Below are 19,222 nucleotides of genomic sequence, written 5' to 3' on the forward strand. Positions count from 1 at the left end.
TTTTAATACATTCATACTCACGGTAAGGGCATCATATAAATGGTTAAACCTGAAATTAAAAATAAAGAAAATTTTATCAATCATACAATGAATTCGCTTCAGATTGTGGTCATCATACCTACTTAATTGCTGATTAGCAATCTCCTTCAAGTCTTAAAGCCAGTTCTTCCAACAATTTTAGCTGCCTTTGATCCATAGTTACTGAACTCTTGTTATTTCGATTCGAAATCGATCGAATTTTTAAGTATGCCCCTTACGAAACTTTTCCTTCAGATATTCTTCGCTCATACACATCCGAATTAATGGCTTCTCAGTGAACACATTTTTCATCCTTGTATCGTAATTCCCCCATTGACATCACTTTTTATCGCACCAGATCAGCGGCCTAAGAGGATCACTTGCAATTCCGGCAAATTCAACCCTATGGAGAGGCCCGACACCGATTTTCCCCGTTTTCCGTAGCCGTGGAAATTCATCATTCACTACCGAGAAGCAAAAAACCAATCGTAATCGCCAACGTCAGTGAGGGTCGTCGTCGTCGCACACGAACGTACGAAAATCCACGGAAAACTCCCAAACGATCCTCGTCGTCGCGTCGGCACCAGGACTCCCGTAGGCGGAATCCGGCGACACTTCCGTTTGCTGATATGCTGCTGCTAGAGATGACACCCGCGACGCATCGGCCGAAAAAAACGCGCTAATCGAAACTATCCGTTTCTTACCGATTAAATTTTGTGCACCCCTTCGTCGTCGTAGTCGTTCCATAAAAAAATAAATTCAAGTCCGAGTAGGCTAGGCACTGACATATATAACGCGCACATAGCACTCTCTTCCATACATCAAGAGGAAAAATATTGCAAGCGCACCAATATCGAGAGCAGCAGCTCGAAAAGCTTTGCGATAATTCACGTTACTATTTGAATGAAAAAAGGCAACCGAACAACGAAACGATACGATATTTGAGACCGATTTTACTCTCATCTGGCCATCGGGCTACTACGGCTTTTCTATCGACGAAAACGAATAACGTCGCATGAAATCGCAGGTAATCATTCCCTTGAAACGCCTGAAACACACGCACACACCGATGGCGTCCATCTCTGGAAAGGTTTTTTTTCATATTTCTTACCCTCGTTGTTCAAATGGTCGAAACCATTCATATTAATCAAATTTAAATTTACAATTTAACTGAAAGTCGAAGAAAAATTAACATTTCATTACAAATAATCGATCAAACTAATGAAAGGTATTAAATAATTCAAAGTTGATATGCGACATTTTCAACGTGGAGTCGAGATTTTCAAATCAGCTTCACTAATCCAATCAAACCAAATGGTAGATGCACCAATTTTAACTTTTGCTGTTTGAACAATTTTTGAAACCTTAAAATTTACTACGAAATTGAATGTTGAAGTAATTTTATTGTACAAATACAGAACAATCATTAAAATATTTAATGCTTAAACCGTACCCAGAAGATGACCCATTTACCTTATCATTTCTTAACTCAGTGAGAGTTCTTTAGCAGTGTTTGTGCAAATCTACTCAATTCCATTCAATTTTCTCGGTTGCTTTACCTCTTTCATTCAACTTTACAACAGTACACGTTTGTTCTACGAGGGCATACAAATGTGTGAGTAATGAGAGCATGTTCTTCTTTCTGTGAGCGCGAGAAAAGAGAGAAACAAAAACAACAAAAAAGACCTTTCGCATTTAAAATTGACGTTTGGTGAATAACATCGCCCATACTCTTTATAGCATTTATGGCATGCTAAGCATAACGCCAATAAGGCCGATGACATAGTGCACGCGATGCGATGCGAACCGGCGAATGCGAATTAATGCGCGAACCACATTTTATGGAAATATATGTATTAGAATAACCAAAAATGCTTAAACCTGACATACTGAATGCGGCGAATCAGATGACAAAAATGACAAAAATGACAAAAATGAAAAAAAATGAAAAAAATGACAAAAATGACAAAAATGGCAAAAATGACAAAAATGACAAAAATGACAAAAATGACAAAAATGACAAAAATGACAAAAATGACAAAAATGACAAAAATGACAAAAATGACAAAAATGACAAAAATGACAAAAATGACAAAAATGTCAAAAATGACAAAAATGACAAAAATGACAAAAATGGCAAAAATGACAAAAATGACAAAAATGACAAAAATGACAAAAATGACAAAAATGACAAAAATGACAAAAATGACAAAAATGACAAAAATGACAAAAATGACAAAAATGACAAAAATGACAAAAATGACAAAAATGACAAAAATGACAAAAATGACAAAAATGACAAAAATGACAAAAATGACAAAAATGACAAAAATGACAAAAATGACAAAAATGACAAAAATGACAAAAATGATAAAAATGACAAAAATGACAAAAATGACAAAAATGACAAAAATGACAAAAATGACAAAAATGACAAAAATGACAAAAATGACAAAAATGACAAAAATGACAAAAATGACAAAAATGACAAAAATGACAAAAATGACAAAAATGACAAAAATGACAAAAATGACAAAAATGACAAAAATGAAAAAAATCGACAAAAATGACAAAAATGACAAAAATGACAAAAATGACAAAAATGACAAAAATGACAAAAATGACAAAAATGACAAAAATGACAAAAATGACAAAAATGACAAAAATGACAAAAATGACAAAAATGACAAAAATGACAAAAATGACAAAAATGACAAAAATGACAAAAATGACAAAAATGACAAAAATGACAAAAATGACAAAAATGACAAAAATGACAAAAATGACAAAAATGACCAAAATGACAAAAATGACAAAAATGACAAAAATGACAAAAATGACAAAAATGACAAAAATGACAAAAATGACAAAAATGACAAAAATGACAAAAATGACAAAAATGACAAAAATGACAAAAATGAAAAAAATGACAAAAATGACAAAAATGACAAAAATGACAAAAATGACAAAAATGACAAAAATGACAAAAATGACAAAAATGACAAAAATGACAAAAATGACAAAAATGACAAAAATGACAAAAATGACAAAAATGACAAAAATGACAAAAATGACAAAAATGACAAAAATGACAAAAATGACAAAAATGACAAAAATGACAAAAATGACAAAAATGACAAAAATGACAAAAATGACAAAAATGACAAAAATGACAAAAATGACAAAAATGACAAAAATGACAAAAATGACAAAAATGACAAAAATGACAAAAATGACAAAAATGACAAAAATGACAAAAATGACAAAAATGACAAAAATGACAAAAATGAAAAAAATGAAAAAAATTACAAAAATGACAAAAATGGCAAAAATGACAAAAATGACAAAAATGACAAAAATGACAAAAATGACAAAAATGACAAAAATGACAAAAATGACAAAAATGACAAAAATGACAAAAATGACAAAAATGACAAAAATGACAAAAATGACAAAAATGACAAAAATGACAAAAATGACAAAAATGACAAAAATGACAAAAATGACAAAAATGACAAAAATGACAAAAATGACAAAAATGACAAAAATGACAAAAATGACAAAAATGACAAAAATGACAAAAATGACAAAAATGACAAAAATGACAAAAATGACCGAAAAAGACAAAAATGACAAAAATGACAAAAATGACAAAAATGACAAAAATGACAAAAAATGACAAAAATGACAAAAATGACAAAAATGACAAAAATGACAAAAATGACAAAAATGACAAAAATGACAAAAATGACAAAATCGACAAAAATGACAAAAATGACAAAAATGACAAAAATGACAAAAATGACAAAAATGACAAAAATGACAAAAATGACAAAAATGACAAAAATGACAAAAATGACAAAAATGACAAAAATGACAAAAATGACAAAAATGACAAAAATGACAAAAATGACAAAAATGACAAAAATGACAAAAATGACAAAAATGACAAAAATGACAAAAATGACAAAAATGACAAAAATGACAAAAATGACAAAAATGACAAAAATGACAAAAATGACAAAAATGACAAAAATGACAAAAATGACAAAAATGACAAAAATGACAAAAATGACAAAAATGACAAAAATGAAAAAAATGACAAAAATGACAAAAATGACAAAAATGACAAAAATGACAAAACTGACAAAAATGACAAAAATGACAAAAATGACAAAAATGACAAAAATGACAAAAATGACAAAAATGACAAAAATGACAAAAATGACAAAAATGACAAAAATGACAAAAATGACAAAAATGACAAAAATGACAAAAATGACAAAAATGACAAAAATGACAAAAATGACAAAAATGACAAAAATGACAAAAATGACAAAAATGACAAAAATGACAAAAATGACAAAAATGACAAAAATGACAAAAATGACAAAAATGACAAAAATAACAAAAATGACAAAAATGACAAAAATGACAAAAATGACAAAAATGACAAAAATGACAAAAATGACAAAAATGAAAAAAATGAAAAAAATGACAAAAATGACAAAAATGGCAAAAATGACAAAAATGACAAAAATGACAAAAATGACAAAAATGAAAAAAATGACAAAAATGACAAAAATGGCAAAAATGACAAAAATGACAAAAATGACAAAAATGACAAAAATGACAAAAATGACAAAAATGACAAAAATGACAAAAATGACAAAAATGACAAAAATGACAAAAATGACAAAAATGACAAAAATGACAAAAATGACAAAAATGACAAAAATGACAAAAATGACAAAAATGACAAAAATGACAAAAATGACAAAAATGACAAAAATGACAAAAATGACAAAAATGACAAAAATGACAAAAATGACAAAAATGACAAAAATGACAAAAATAATAAAAATGTTAGAAGTTAAAAGGGAAACTTCGGTTATAGTGAAATGATTTCTTATGGAAGCTTTTTAAATATTCAAACCATTGATTGCTTTATTCTTCAGAATGAATCCTTAAATGAGAAAAAAATATTTTGGCAGCTAGTTGCTCTACTGATTCACAGACAAAAAGAAAACCATAATGACTAGACTCTTTTCCAAACGTTCTTCTATTGAACCTCTATCACTGACTCGCTTATATGCTAAAAAATAAAATGCTTCATAATCTACAATACAATACTAATTATATGACTAGCACATGTTTGGCTCCTTTTAAGTATAGAAGGAACGTTTCAAATCCATAATTCGTTATTTTTAAATAATTATTTTTAGTAGGGTCATTTCTCGGATTTAAGGGTTTGGATTCGCTGGCGGGGGAGCAGATTGTTGGGGAATCGGCGGCTGCTGCTGTTGTTGTTGTTGCTGTTGTTGAACCACTTGCTGCAACTCCGAGTGGGGATTCTGTAACAGCTGCTGAAGTTTGATGGCCGAAGGCATAGTTCTGAAATCAACGGTCGGAGCTCCGGCTCCAGCTGCACTCTGGATGTAGGCCAGCAGTCTTCGCAGTTCATCTAAGGCGTTGGCCTGCATCAGGATGTAGTTCTTGGCCAGCAACAGCGTTGCTATTTTGGACAACTTCCGGACGGATGGCGAATGGGCATATGGGATCACACTCCGCAGCTCATCCAAGGCATCGTTCAAATCGTGCATTCTTCGGCGTTCCCGGGCGTTGATGTTGAGCCGTACGGTTTTGGCTTGTCGGTTTTTCTGCTTCCCAACTGGACCGGGTCCGCCAGCCGTTGAGCTGCTCGGGGGATGAAGGTGTGGTGGAGGGCTGAAATGTCTAAAGATAAATCTTTAATAAAGCGGTTCCCAAAGATCGTAACGTCAGAATACCAACCTTTCAACACTGCCGGAGGGACGATTTTCATCCGTCAGGGTAGAAGAACCGGCAGCATGGGGCTGTGCGTAGAATCCTCCCAGTCCTACGGTCCCGAGGGGTGTTCGGCGTCCCGGGACACTCTGCGGAGGGCTTGGCGTCTGCTCGGGATGATGGGCGCCATGTACCGAACCCGATGGGGGCCCAAGGTGAAAGAACGGGTTGTGGGGATCCATTTTAATCTGAAATATTTAATGGAATTCGTTATGAATAGAAAACTAAATCAAAGCTTGAAGGAACATTAGACGTTGTTATAAAATAAGTATATTAAATTGTTATAAATATCGTGGATCGTAAAAGTCATGGTGAAAACCATCAAATTCATGATATTGTGATTATGAACTTCATGGTTTTTTCAAGGTGCAAGTCTATTCGGGAAAGCCAATCCGTCTTATTTCACCAGATGGCCAAATCAAAACAATCAGCAGCAGCAGGCTTAAATATCTGCGCTTCTTACGCCAATTCCGTCTTATTCCACCGGAAGGCCAAATCAAAACAATAAGTAGCAGCCTTGAAAATCTGCGCTTCTATAGCCAATTCCGTCTTATTTCAATCTGTCATCTAGTTTTAAGAGCAATCTGTCAACCGGATTTTTTTTCAGCATGTAGAAGGTTCAAAATATTCCCTTAGAGGCTGAATAGAATTCTCTTCAAATATTCAAACGAACTTAAAAGTTTACTTAAGCATTTAAATTTCGGGCTGCTAAGCATTCTTCTTGTAGGAAATAAGATGTGGGTTATGTATAAAGGAAAATATAATTAAAGAAAAATAATTATGATTGAACCGTTCGTGAACTAATCTGCATTCGTATGTTTGTACGATATCAATATAAAAGATACAGAAAAGACTATTGCATAGCCCCTCGGACGTATCTTACGATTGCTTCCAGGGTTGCCAACATATATTTTCAAAAATCAGGGAACTGGTGAAATAAAAATCAGGCAAAATCAGGCTACATAAGTAACGGAAATTCTTCTAAAAGTGATGACCTTTTTTTTTTGGTCATCACTCTACATTTTATACTGTGTTGTGGGCCTACTTGGTTGCATAATTCTACTGAATCAAAGCCGAAAGATTCCTTTTCATTCCCTTTTAAAGATATGAATTAATGGGAATCTTTCGATTGGTTTCATTCAGCCACATTTTCGCTTTTTAACTTCAGCAATGGTACCTAATTTAGTTCCTTACTACCCATTTTTCATCACATTCGCAAAAATCAGGCAAAATCAGGCATTTTTTGAAAAATCAGGGAAATTCAATGGCTTTTCAGGTTGTCAGGCAGAGCCTCGAAAAATCAGGCAATCCCTGAAAAATCAGGCAATCCCTGAAAAATCGGGCATATTGGCATCTCTGATTGCTTCTCGTTTCACGTTAAAAAAGTTTAAGAGAGCGAGCTGAGTAATTGAGTACGGAGATAATTGAATTGATAAAGGAGAACAGGGAGAGTGTGTAGAGTTTCAGTTGCAATGGGTAGCGTGAGAAGGAGATAGTAGGAAAGGTTGAACCAGAGTGACAAAACATTTGAGAGTTTAGTTTATAGACATATTTCAGCGAGAAAGGAGGGCTGCGGTAATTTAGAACCGAAAAAAGAAAAGTACGGACAGGATAAGATGGCCGCCAAGCCAGTCGGTCTCGACAGTATTTTCACCTAAGTTTATGCTGGCGTTTCCGCCTGAGAATAAGCTGGCGTTTCCGCCTTAGTTTAAGCTGGCGTTTCCTCCTGAGTGGGGCAGCCCAGGCGATATTTTGTGTGGGACAAACCTCTGAGTGGGGCAGTCCAAGCGATGTGAAATATCGGACAAACCCCTGAGTGGGGCAGTTCAAGTAATATTTTGTGTGGGACAAACCCCTGAGTGGGGCAGTCCAGGCGATGCGAAATATCGGACAAACCCCTGGGTGGGGCAGTCCAGGCGATATTTTATGTGGGACAAACCCCTGAGTGGGGCAGTCCAGGCGATGTGAGGTATGAGACAAACCCCTGAGTGGGGCAGTCCAGATGATGTGAACTATGGGACAAACCTCTGAGTGGGGCAGTCCAGGCGATTTGAACAATGGGACAAACCTCTGAGTGGGGCAGTCCAGGTAATATTATGTGTGAGAGAGAGTGGGGCAGTCCAGGCGATGTGAACTATGGGACAAACCTCTGTGTGGGGCAGCCTAGGTAATAATTTGTGTGAGGCAAACCCCTGAGTGAGGCAATCCGGGTGATATTTGTTCGGAACACACACCTGAGTGAGTGAGTTCAGATGATATTGTGTATGGGACAAACCCCTAAGTGGGGCAGTCTAGGTAATATTAAATTTCAATTGGTATTTTGTAGCTAAAGTGGTTTCTAGGATTGAAGACTGGATTCTGAAATCAGATTTGATTGTGATGTCCTGTTTTAGGCCTGATAAGGAGGTATCTGTTTGTCTAAAATTCGCTGATGTGAGGTTGGACCGGAAACCGATCAATTATTTTGAGCATGGGAGTTGCTTATTATTGTGGACAAGGTAAATTTGACGCATCCTCCCGGAGTCCCGGAGTAGAATGAATAATGTGAAAATTCTGTAATGAGCGTTGGTTGTACTGGTCGATGATTTTTTTTAATTCAATAAGATAGGTTGAAACATAAGAGATTGGAAGATGAATGGATTGGATAACAAAGATCAAAGCTGGGTGCTGAGACGAGAAAAAGTTGACAGGATTTGAAAAAATGAAAAGATAAAAAATACAAATAAAGAGTCTGAACAAAAGTAAATGATATGATAGAAAGACAAGAAGAGTAGGAGATGAGATATGTGATGGGAAGATACAACGATAAAAAACGGTAAAGACTTAAAAAAAAAACAAAGTGAGTGGGGCAGTCCTAATAGTCGGATGAGGGAGAACGGATCCCTGAGAGGGACAGTCCAAATAACCGGATGAGTGGGACAGACCCCTGAGAAAGGCAGTCCAAAAGTCGAATATATGGGACAGACCCCTGAGAGGGGCAGGCGATATAAGAACAAGGTTAGTGAAAGAAAATTTTAATAATTAGAAGATGAGAGGCTGGAGAGAAAACTGGATGAAAGGATGATAAGTTGTGAATATGTGAAGTGAAATGAGAAATATGAAACGATAAAAAAAAAAATTAATAAGAGATAGGAAGATCGAAGCATTAGATAGTAAAGATTAGAGCACAGACAACTAAAAGATGACAAGATGAGAAGACAAGAAGAACAGAAGTGCGATGGGAAAGTGAAGATACTGGAGAGGTGACGAAAAGAGGATAATAAAACGAAGTATATATAGTATTATTTATTGACTTTGATAGGCTTATGAGATAAATTGATTAATAAAAATAAACTAATAAAGAAATAATAAATTAAATAAAAAGTTGTGTATTGAGATGGCGAAAAGTAACCGGATTCCAAAATGAGAAAATGAAAAGATTGAAAGATGTCAATATAAGAACGAAAAAACTAGTGAAAGATAAATGAGAGGCTGGAGAGAAAATTGGAAGAAAAGATGATAAGATAAGATGATGTGGATTGAGACGGGAATGATGCAACGATGTTTTTTTTTAATTCAATAAGAGAGGTTGAACTATAAGAGATAGGAAGATTAAAGGATGGAAGGTTGTAGGTAGGTTGGCTGGGTTGGCCCAAGTCATGTCTAAAAGATTGAGTTTTTTTCACAAAATGTTTACCCGAGGTTCGATTATCAGTTGAAGGTCATAAGTCCTTGTCTTAATCGGAATTCGATATTCGAATCCGTTTTTTATAGTTGGCCTCTGAAGCCATAGTGCATAATTAATGTGTGAATGTGAATGGGCAACGTAATTTTCATTTAAAGGTTGGGTATGAGAACTGAACTGAACTTAAATGAGAACAAAGTCGTAGTACCACCGTAGTGCCTTCGTGATTTTGTTGAATATGAAAGTCTGAGTTTTTAGAAGGTTGAGCCTGGAAGCTGAATCTACAGTGTCAGTCTGAAACCTTTTTTTGTAAATGATATTTAATATGTGTTTTAATTGAGGGTCTCTACTCGATTTATGCAATTGGAGCGCGTTACGAGTCTGATGTTCATGTTCGTTTTTGGAAATTTGAACCCATAGGTTGAAGTCTTGTTAAATTTGAGTATCTATAGCTGTACCCGTAGTCGGAGACCAGATTATTATAAGAGACGATATCAATATAATCAATGTACGATATCAATATAAAAGATACAGAAAAGACTATTGCAGAGCCCCTCGGACGTATCTTACGATTGCTTCTCGTTTCACGTTAAAAAAGTTTAAGAGAGCAAGCTGAGTAATTGAGTACGGAGATAATTGATAAAGGAGAACAGGGAGAGTGTGTAGAGTTTCAGTTGCAATGGGTAGCGTGAGAAGGAGATAGTAGGAAAGGTTGAACCAGAGTGACAAACATGCTTCCGAAAATCAATCATTTTCACTGAGCCATGCTTGACTACATTCAGAGCCAAAAAATCAAGGCAGTCAAATTTTCCTTCTTAAACCAAATCATACAAACAATCACGCATGACAACGACGCTTCTGTATTTGAAACACTTTTGCGATACATGATGAGGTAAAAAAAGGACGCAGACTATTTATCAGCAACGAACGTCTCGATGCTGATTTCCTTCCCCTAACGACTTTCAACCTTTAGGATCATAACTGATATGTGGGGATTTTTTTTTATTATCTGACGGGTTTGCGCCGGGGGTCTTCAGATTTTCCCCCAAAATTGAAAATTTGGTTCATTTTTGCGACTTAAAAACACATGTATTTTTTCAGATTTCTAACATTTTTATTTTTTGAGTTAGCTTCGGTTAGATTTTTTTTCAATAAAAAATAACCTTTTTTCAAAGCTACATAACTCTGTTATTTTTCAACTGAAATAAAAAAATAGCACATCAAAATGCATTGAAATTTTATCAGCTTTCCAAATAAAATAGTTAAGAAAAGATAAATACAGACCTTCAACATGAAAAGCTGTAAATAAAATTTAAATGGCGTCTAAAAGTACCGTCTGCACCACCGAATATTTTGCAAAAAATACCTTTGAATAGCTCAATTTATGATGCAACTTTCATCTGAAGACACCAAAGTGGGCCATCAACTCCTTGAAGAGTTATGACAGAAATAATGACAATAAATCTCTTTTTTAGCATCGAAAACAAACAATGGTCGAACAACTGCACTCACATATGGAGATAGCGCGCACTTCTAACAACATGGAAACAAAAGAACTTATCAAAGCAGGTAAAAAACACTACTTTTTGAGCTTTGTAGACTGCCCCTACTCTCATAACAGTCCCATATGAATTTTCGTCATTTTAGGTCAACATAGGGATTCAAAATAAATCACTAAAAAAGAGGTTTTGTTCTACAAATTTCGAAAAAAATATCAATTTGTGGCTGTCCTATATGAAATATATCCAAATAACAGTTCCATATGTGAAATACCACGGATTTGGTTACTTTTCAATGCTTCTATCGACGAAATGGTCTTTGATTTATTGATTTTAATCATTTAAAAAAATTTAACTCACTTGATGTCGAATGATGCACACGAGTTTTCGAAGAGAGGTCTGACTTCCTTAGGAATGACTTCCTGAGCAAAAAAGTTGGAAGAGGTTGTATATTACACAACTGTGATCGTAGAATTACGAATACTTTACTAGATTTTTGTGACAGCTCAATTCTATGCTGATCGCTCAAACCCTTAAAGTACCTAGCTTCAATAATTTTTTTTTGGTGTCCCAAGAGGCCGTTCACTATCATATTCTTCATTTTTATTTGAAATTTTGTTCGGTCGTGTAATTTTTGTTTTCCCATTTTTGTTTTGTCCCCTTTTAAATCCGATCGAACAATCTGAAATGTTCCAAGTTTACACGGTACAGGGAAAAATCAAGAAATCAAAAAAAAAATATCCTGCATATCAGGTTTTTCGCATAACCCCTTGTTTTTTTAACATTCAAAGAAATCATTTATTTGATTAAGACTCTTTTAAGGAACAAACAGTTAGTATCATTTTTGCCATATTCGTTTTCATCCTGGTGGTCCACCGGTTGTGCACCAAGTGCTATCAAAGCGTTTTTTACATGAAGATGACAGCAGTTGGTGCACAACCAGTTGGCCACCAGATGAAAACGAATACGGCATTAATATCAGGAAGCCAAAAGATTAAAACGTTGGATAATTGAGAGTATCAATTCAACTTTCCGTAGTGGTAAACATTCCTAAACTCTGCTGCTGGTTTTCTTCACATCACGAACAAACGCCGTCGCTTACTGCGATCACACGATTTGACGCTCCAGTACCAAATAAAGCTCGCGCGAAGTAGCTGCTGGCTTTTTATAACCTTCCAGCTTGTCCAACACGATGAAAATTACCACAGTGTTGGACAAGCTGGAAGGTTATAAAAAGCCAGCAGCTCCTTCGCGCGAGCTTTATTTGATACTGGAACGTCATATCGTGTGGTCGCAGTAAGCGACGGCGTTTGTTCGTGATGTGAAGAAAACCAGCAGTAAGGAAGCAGAGTTTACAGATTTTTTACCACTACGGATTAAGGAATAAATGCTCTTAAACATCCAGCGTTTTGGTATGTCGGCTTTCTGATACTGGGTGCTTTTAAGGGCCACTAATTGTTCCATAAAGAGTTTTGATCTACTGAACTTTCTAAGAACAAAGTGCAGGGAATCGTAAAAATTGACTACCATGACATAAGAGACAAAAATGAAAATCATAACATAAACGAAAAACATGACTGATACATCTGAAAAGCTAATCTGTTGAAAAAAAAGAGACCAACCTCATCAACTTAAATAGCCTAGTGTGGACTAGGTTCTGTGGTTATCACACAGAATGCCAAGAAATTGTTTTGAATTTAATACTCTCAATTTAACTTAAACTAAAGTTTTGAGAAGAACTGTTAAAGATTATGGTTGGGTGGACAAACTGGCTCAGAAGAAACAGCAGCAGCTATTGTAGCCATGTCAGCCACCTTTTCCGTTGCTTGACCTCAGACTGCGTCAATCAACTAACTGAAGCTTTTTTTTCCACCATCTATTGTTGTTTCGCTGCGGCCTCATTCTTGGTTGATTGGTGCTGACTGGGGAAGCGGCAGCTGAAGCCGAGAATGCAGACACGGAAGACAAGCATCTCAGAAATTTTCAAAATGACTGAAGCTCGACTACAGCTCCGCAGCTATATTTATAAATTTCCAAGCTCAAATCAAATACTAACTTCATTGGTATTGGTGTACCAACACACAGCCGATACAAAATGTTATCTGGAAAGGATGTCTCTGAAAGAGGCGTTTTTCGTGACGCGAGATCCGTTCGCGAATTTCAATTTGCCCCCCTATAGTGTTGCCGTAAGACGTAATTCTACGTCAAAACTATCGGATGCAATCAAAAATCGTAAAAAGATTCAACTTACAATGTGGAATTTACAATATTTATCCAAAAGTATGTTTCTTTTTCTGAAAATTACATTTAGAAGTTCAAAAATGATAAAATTTAAGTCTTTGAAAGTAGATTTGAAAAATGTTTAAAATATGGTCGAATAAAAGTCCCATAATGAATAAAAATAGTGCTCTCGACCTTACCAATAACCCAATTTCGAAAATTTCAGGTCTTACGATTGATTTTAACAACCTAGAAACGATTTTCGTTTATGCTGAAAGTGGTGATCTCAATTTAAGAATGTATTCCAAAACAGGAAAAGCTGATTTTCTCGCTTGCTTGTTTTTGCATATGGGACTGTTATGAAAGTAGGGGCGGTAGAGTGTTGCAGCTTAACTGACTTCATATTATATCCAAAAATCTAAAAACGTATTCGTTTATACCCAGTTTTGCACCAGGTCACAACAAGTTTTGCAAATTTTGCTATCATTTTTAGAAGTTTATGCGCTCAGTTTTGCATCCGTAATTTCGCAGATTTGATTTAAAATGGACACTGAAGATTCGTTTGTGAGCGATCGAGGTAGCAAAACACTGACGACGAATTATGTTCGTTCTAGTATGGTAAACCTCAAAACTGGGCGAATGGAGAAAACGAATACGGTAAAAGTATCATATTCTCAATGTCATATTACCTACAATGGGAATGATGCCTTCTACAGCCTGGGCTGGCCATACTGAGCTCTTCGATTATTTCTACATTTGTGCCACACTCTTTGATTTTGATCAATGGGAAAGGATTTTGGTGGCCAGTGCTTAGCTCCCGATATAAAAACTATGTCCAGCACGTCTATATTTCATTTTTAATCACATTTTTGTGATCCCAAACACAGGGACTGAACCTTCTGCTCTTGGCATTGATTTTGCTTCACAATGATCTTTGATCGAAAAGTTAATAAGTTATATAGCATATGACCAGGTTGTAAAAGCAACTTTCCCATTATTTGTTATATCACATTAACAATACGATACTAAGAATTTTATTGAAAATTTAAAGTCAGTTATGCTGCAAACACTCTACAAAGCACGAAAAAGTAGTGTTTTTTACCTGCTTTGATAAGTTCTTTTGTTTTCATGTAGTTAGAAGTGCGCGCTACCTCCATATGTGAGTGCAGTTGTTCGGCCATTGTTTGTTTTCGTCACAAAAAAAGAGATTTATCGTCATTATTTCTTTCATAACTCTTCAAGGAGTTGATGGCCCACTTTGGTGTCTTCAGATGAAAGTTGCATCATAAATTGAGCTATTCAATGGTATTTTTGCAAAATATTCGGTGGTGCAGACGGTACTTTTAGACGCCATTTAAATTTTATTTACAGCTTTTCATGTTGAAGGTCTGTATTTATCTTTTCTTAACTATTTTATTTGGAAAGCTGATAAAATTTCAATGCATTTTGATGTGCTATTTTTTTATTTCCGTTGAAAAATAACAGAGTTATGTAGCTTTGAAAAATGGTTATTTTTTATTGACAAAAAAATCTAACCGAAGCTAACTCAAAAAATAAAAATGTTAGAAATCTGAAAAAATACATGTGTTTTTAAGTCGCAAAAATGAACAAAATTTTCAATTTTGGGGAACCCCCGGCGCAAATTGTCAGATAATAAAAATAAATCCCCATGTATCAGTTCTGAGCGATCTATGTAGGCTATCAGATGATTTTTTATTTTTCGTTTTGCCTAGAAGGACAAAATCATGACTAGGTAACCGCAATGAACTGTCCAGCATGTGCTACAGCTTTTTTGAACATGTGGTCCTGGTATTTATTCAGATTTTTCCTTTTGAAACATTAATGATCGTCTATCAATAACGAGCATTATCAACAATGATGCGAGGATAGACGTTCGGGAATGATTGAGGGAAAAAAATGTAACACCAAGTACACTGCCGGCCAAAAGTTTGGGATCACCCACTAAAAAACATGCAAATTTTGATCGTTCATATCTCAGCCGTCTTAAGACATATTGAAAATCTTCTGATCTCATTTAAAAGATGATGAGCAATAGCTATCTCGGAGGTATTTTGCCCAAATATAATGTTTTAGTTTTGAACTTAAAACTTAACCTAAAGTTATAACATTTTCAAAAAGTCGCACTCAATATTCAAAGCCGATCATCTCGGGATAGGGTGGACCAAATCTCAAAATTTGACTGGCATTAGAATTCCTGTTCTTTACTTCTCAAAACACAATCGAAAAAATTTGAGAAAAAATTCAAGAATGTATTTTTAATTAATAAAATAGACATTTGAGTTATCGTCCAAAAGTTTGGGATCACCTCTTTGTATGGTGAGTTTGGGATCATTCTTATAAAAACATGCAAATTTATTTTATTCATATCTTTCTCATCTAACATCGTATTGCAGAGCTGAAGGGTTCATTTTCAAGCTTAGGAATTGTTGTTTTTTAATAAATTCATTCAAAAATTATATTTTAAGGTGAGAACTATAAAAAAAATCTGGGAACTTTCAAAAAAACAATTAATTTCAGGTGATTTTTTTATGGTTATCACTTCAAAATATAATTTTTGAATGAATTTATTAAAAAACAACAATTCCTTGGCTTCCAAATCAACCCTTCAGACCTGCAATGAGATGTTAGATGAGAAAGATATGAATAAAATAAATTTGCATGTTTTTATAAGAATGATCCCAAACTCATCATACAAAGAGGTGATCCCAAACTTTTGGACGGTAACTCAAGTGTCTATTTTATTAATTAAAAATACGTTTTTGAATTTTTTCACAAAATTTTTTGATTGTGTTTTGAGAAGTAAAGAACAGGAATTCTAATGCCACTCAAATTTTGAGATTTGGTCCACCCTATCCCGAGATGATCGGCTTTGAATATTGAGTGCGATTTTTTGAAAATGTTATAACTTTAGGTTAAGTTTTAAGTTCAAAACTAAAACATTATATTTGGGCAAAATACCTCCGAGATAGCTATTGCTCATTATCTTTCAAATGAGATCAGAAGATTTTCAATATGTCCTGAGACGGCTGAGATATGAACGATCAAAATTTGCATGTTTTTTAGTGGGTGATCCCAAACTTTTGGCCGGCAGTGTATGTCGATCACCGTCGATTAGCCACGTGACGAATAGCAACGGTAGCCTCCGGTGGGGCATGGTATATCTTCTTGTATCAAGTTAGTGTTGATTTTCGACATATATTCGATGGGTACTTTTACCACGTGCGTATCACAGCACTCGGAGGTAGCATCATTCTAGCTAGAAACCATTCCTGATTGCTTTTCTTGAGCGATTTTCCGACCACTGCACTGGTGACAAAACATTTGAGAGTTTAGTTTATAGACATATTTCAGCGAGAAAGGAGGGCTGCGGTAATTTAGAACCGAAAAAAGAAAAGTACGGACAGGATAAGATGGCCGCCAAGCTGGTCGGTCTCGACACTTCTATGAACCCTTTTCAAGGAAATTCTGGTTGCTTGAGTTAATATAAATAAAATAGAGATAAAAATTCAAGCACAATGGCTACAAACCAGAAAAAATAATTGAAATTCGCTGAAGACTTTAAATTTAAAATTAGTTTTACTCTATATGTATTTATTTGTGAAAGTTTTAAAAACATAAACCCAATTTTGAATCAGAATTCAGAATTAGAATTCAGGTTCCGAATTCACATTTCGAATTAAGATTCCAGATGCAGATTCCGAAAAAAATCATAGTTCATATTTATTGTTTAGATTCAAATTACAGAATTAGATTCAGCTTCAAGAGACAGCATTATGCTTCCTGATTTATGAGTCCAGAATTCAGTTTTTGATTCTTTATCAAGCTTTTAGATTCACATTGCTTATTATGGCTCCAGATTCAGTTTTTTGGTAAGATTCTGATTTCAAATTCAGAATTTCGGTTCAGACATGAGGGCCATTTCCAGATCCAGAATTCAGATTCAGATTTCAAATTCGGATATAAAATTCAGAACTCAGATTTTAATTTCAGATTTGTGATGCAAAATTTCAAATTCAGATAAAAAAAAACCCAATTAACTGAATCCAAGCAATCGAAAGCCCTATTCAAATTCAACCATGGTGAACCGTGAATTGACGGGAAACTTTCGATTGCTTTGATTCAGTAGAATTATTCAACCAAGTAGCCTCACAACACATATTAGGACCCAATTTATGGTTTTAGATTTGGAATTCAGACTTCAGATTTAGAATTTATATTAGACTTTATTTTGTAGTACCGTAAAACGGGGTAATATTGATCACCGGGGTAAATTTGACCAACACTAAACTTTTCTAGAATATCATCAATAACTCAGTCTGTAGTTTGAATTTTTGAAAACTGTTTTCTACGTTTTAAAGCCTATGAATTGAGTATCAAAAAGGCAAAATTTGGTTTGTGTTGATTTTTTTTTTCTACAAGTAGAAATCTAATTTCAAAATCTTTAAATATCTAGTTTTTCCAAGGCATGCAAACAAACAGCTTTCTTGATGATAGCGGAAAGGTTTCCTAAATGGGCCTATCGGGTTAAATGACCCTACGGCTGTTTGATGAAATGGCTGACTAGACAGCTTATCTGACCAATGCATTTTGAGGGTGATACGCTTAGAACATAAGGCAAGAAAGAATTTTATGTATTTACAAACTCAAAAAAATTTAAAAAATCATAGAAGGTTTTGATACATTTTGATGTAATTTTTCGACTTTTAAAAATTGTACGTAAAGAAGTTTAAAACAAAAACTATAATGGTTTTTGTTTCTTACTCAAATGAACTTAAGAAATAAAACATATTTCAGCTGTTGTGGACGTTTAATAATGATTATATAGTGGAATAATAGAGTGTTTTTGTATGCCCCCATCATGTTTGTAAAATGCCTCCATACTAAAATAACAGGTTTAATAGAATAAATAAATGATTTTATCACTGAACCTTCAAATCTAAGCTCTGATTAACATCTTAAGAGAGAATTGAAGATCTAAAAACAGATTTGATAAAGTTTTTCACATGGATGAACTACCTCCGTAGTATGGCAACCCTAACTTTTGTTTTATTCCATAAAATTATAATATACATAGATTTTTATAAAACTTTAGCTTTGTCGTACGGAAATTATTACTTTCTAGCTGTTTCAATGAAATTATACGGAAATATTGCCCAAAAAATAGAAATTTTGTTCAAAACATAAATAGGCGCATTTAGCCCGCGCGGTTTGAGGTTCGGCATTTTAGACAACACTTACAATAAAATCGTTTTCTTGGAAGCAGAAGAAAATTTAAACATAAAAATTACTCCATTGTATAGAAAACCGATGCCTGCACACGTGTATATAGTTTTTGTACACATATTCGATGTGATATTTGATTAAATCAGTGTTCTGCTTAATAGGCGCATATAGCCCGCTCCTCCCCTACCAAAAAGCATTTAGAAGCAAACGGGTTGTTTAATGTGAAAGACCAACTTTTTTTCTTTGTATATGAACAGTTATTGTGCTATTTTTATAGTCATTTAATGATAAATTTTTGATATTTAATAAATGAGGACATTTTCCAAGAGTAAGCCCGTATTGGATAAATGGATAGGAACCTTATGAAATCGATAACTTTGAAGAAAAAATTAAAACGGAAATAGTAGGAGGGCCTAGGGGAATGAGTGAAGTTAAAATTTCAAAATATTTAGCCATTATTATAATTTTGGCCCCTAAATGTAGGCAGCATCATTGTTCTTTTTTCGATTATAAATATTTTTAAAATAAAACGTTAAAATCAAGGTTAAATTGATAAACTAGCATTTGTTAATATTATGAAGGTGTTTTGTATCCTTTATAATCAAGAAAACTCGATAAAGCCGTCCGAATGGAGACTGATCAATGTCACCCCAAAGCATAAAATTCTGAACAGGCACGAAAACGATTTTTTAATCAAATTTAAAGTAGTCTAATAGATTTCTGCATCCATGTTTTACGTTCATAGGGGCCC

The 19,222-nt window shown here is 34.4% G+C and overlaps 1 protein-coding gene across 6 annotated transcripts in view; it reads right to left on the reverse strand.

The window, feature by feature from the left end:
* Positions 1 to 4,937: 4,937 nt before the first annotated feature.
* The window catches only part of LOC129745897 (class E basic helix-loop-helix protein 22-like), a 28,061-nt gene continuing 13,776 nt past the window's right edge, over positions 4,938 to 19,222 (reverse strand). For 5 of the 6 annotated variants that reach the window (XM_055739271.1, XM_055739273.1, XM_055739272.1 and 2 more), the window contains 2 exons: positions 5,812 to 6,032; positions 4,938 to 5,754 (listed from right to left, as the gene is read on the reverse strand). In XM_055739271.1, the coding sequence (XP_055595246.1) occupies positions 5,262 to 5,754; positions 5,812 to 6,026 (708 nt within the window). In that variant the 5' untranslated portion in view covers positions 6,027 to 6,032 and the 3' untranslated portion in view covers positions 4,938 to 5,261. The remainder of the gene's footprint in view (positions 5,755 to 5,811; positions 6,033 to 19,222) is intronic. The other variant, XM_055739276.1, reaches the window with a different exon arrangement.

This window comes from Uranotaenia lowii, chromosome 2 (genome assembly GCF_029784155.1).
Source record: "Uranotaenia lowii strain MFRU-FL chromosome 2, ASM2978415v1, whole genome shotgun sequence".
Taxonomy (NCBI): domain Eukaryota; kingdom Metazoa; phylum Arthropoda; class Insecta; order Diptera; family Culicidae; genus Uranotaenia; species Uranotaenia lowii.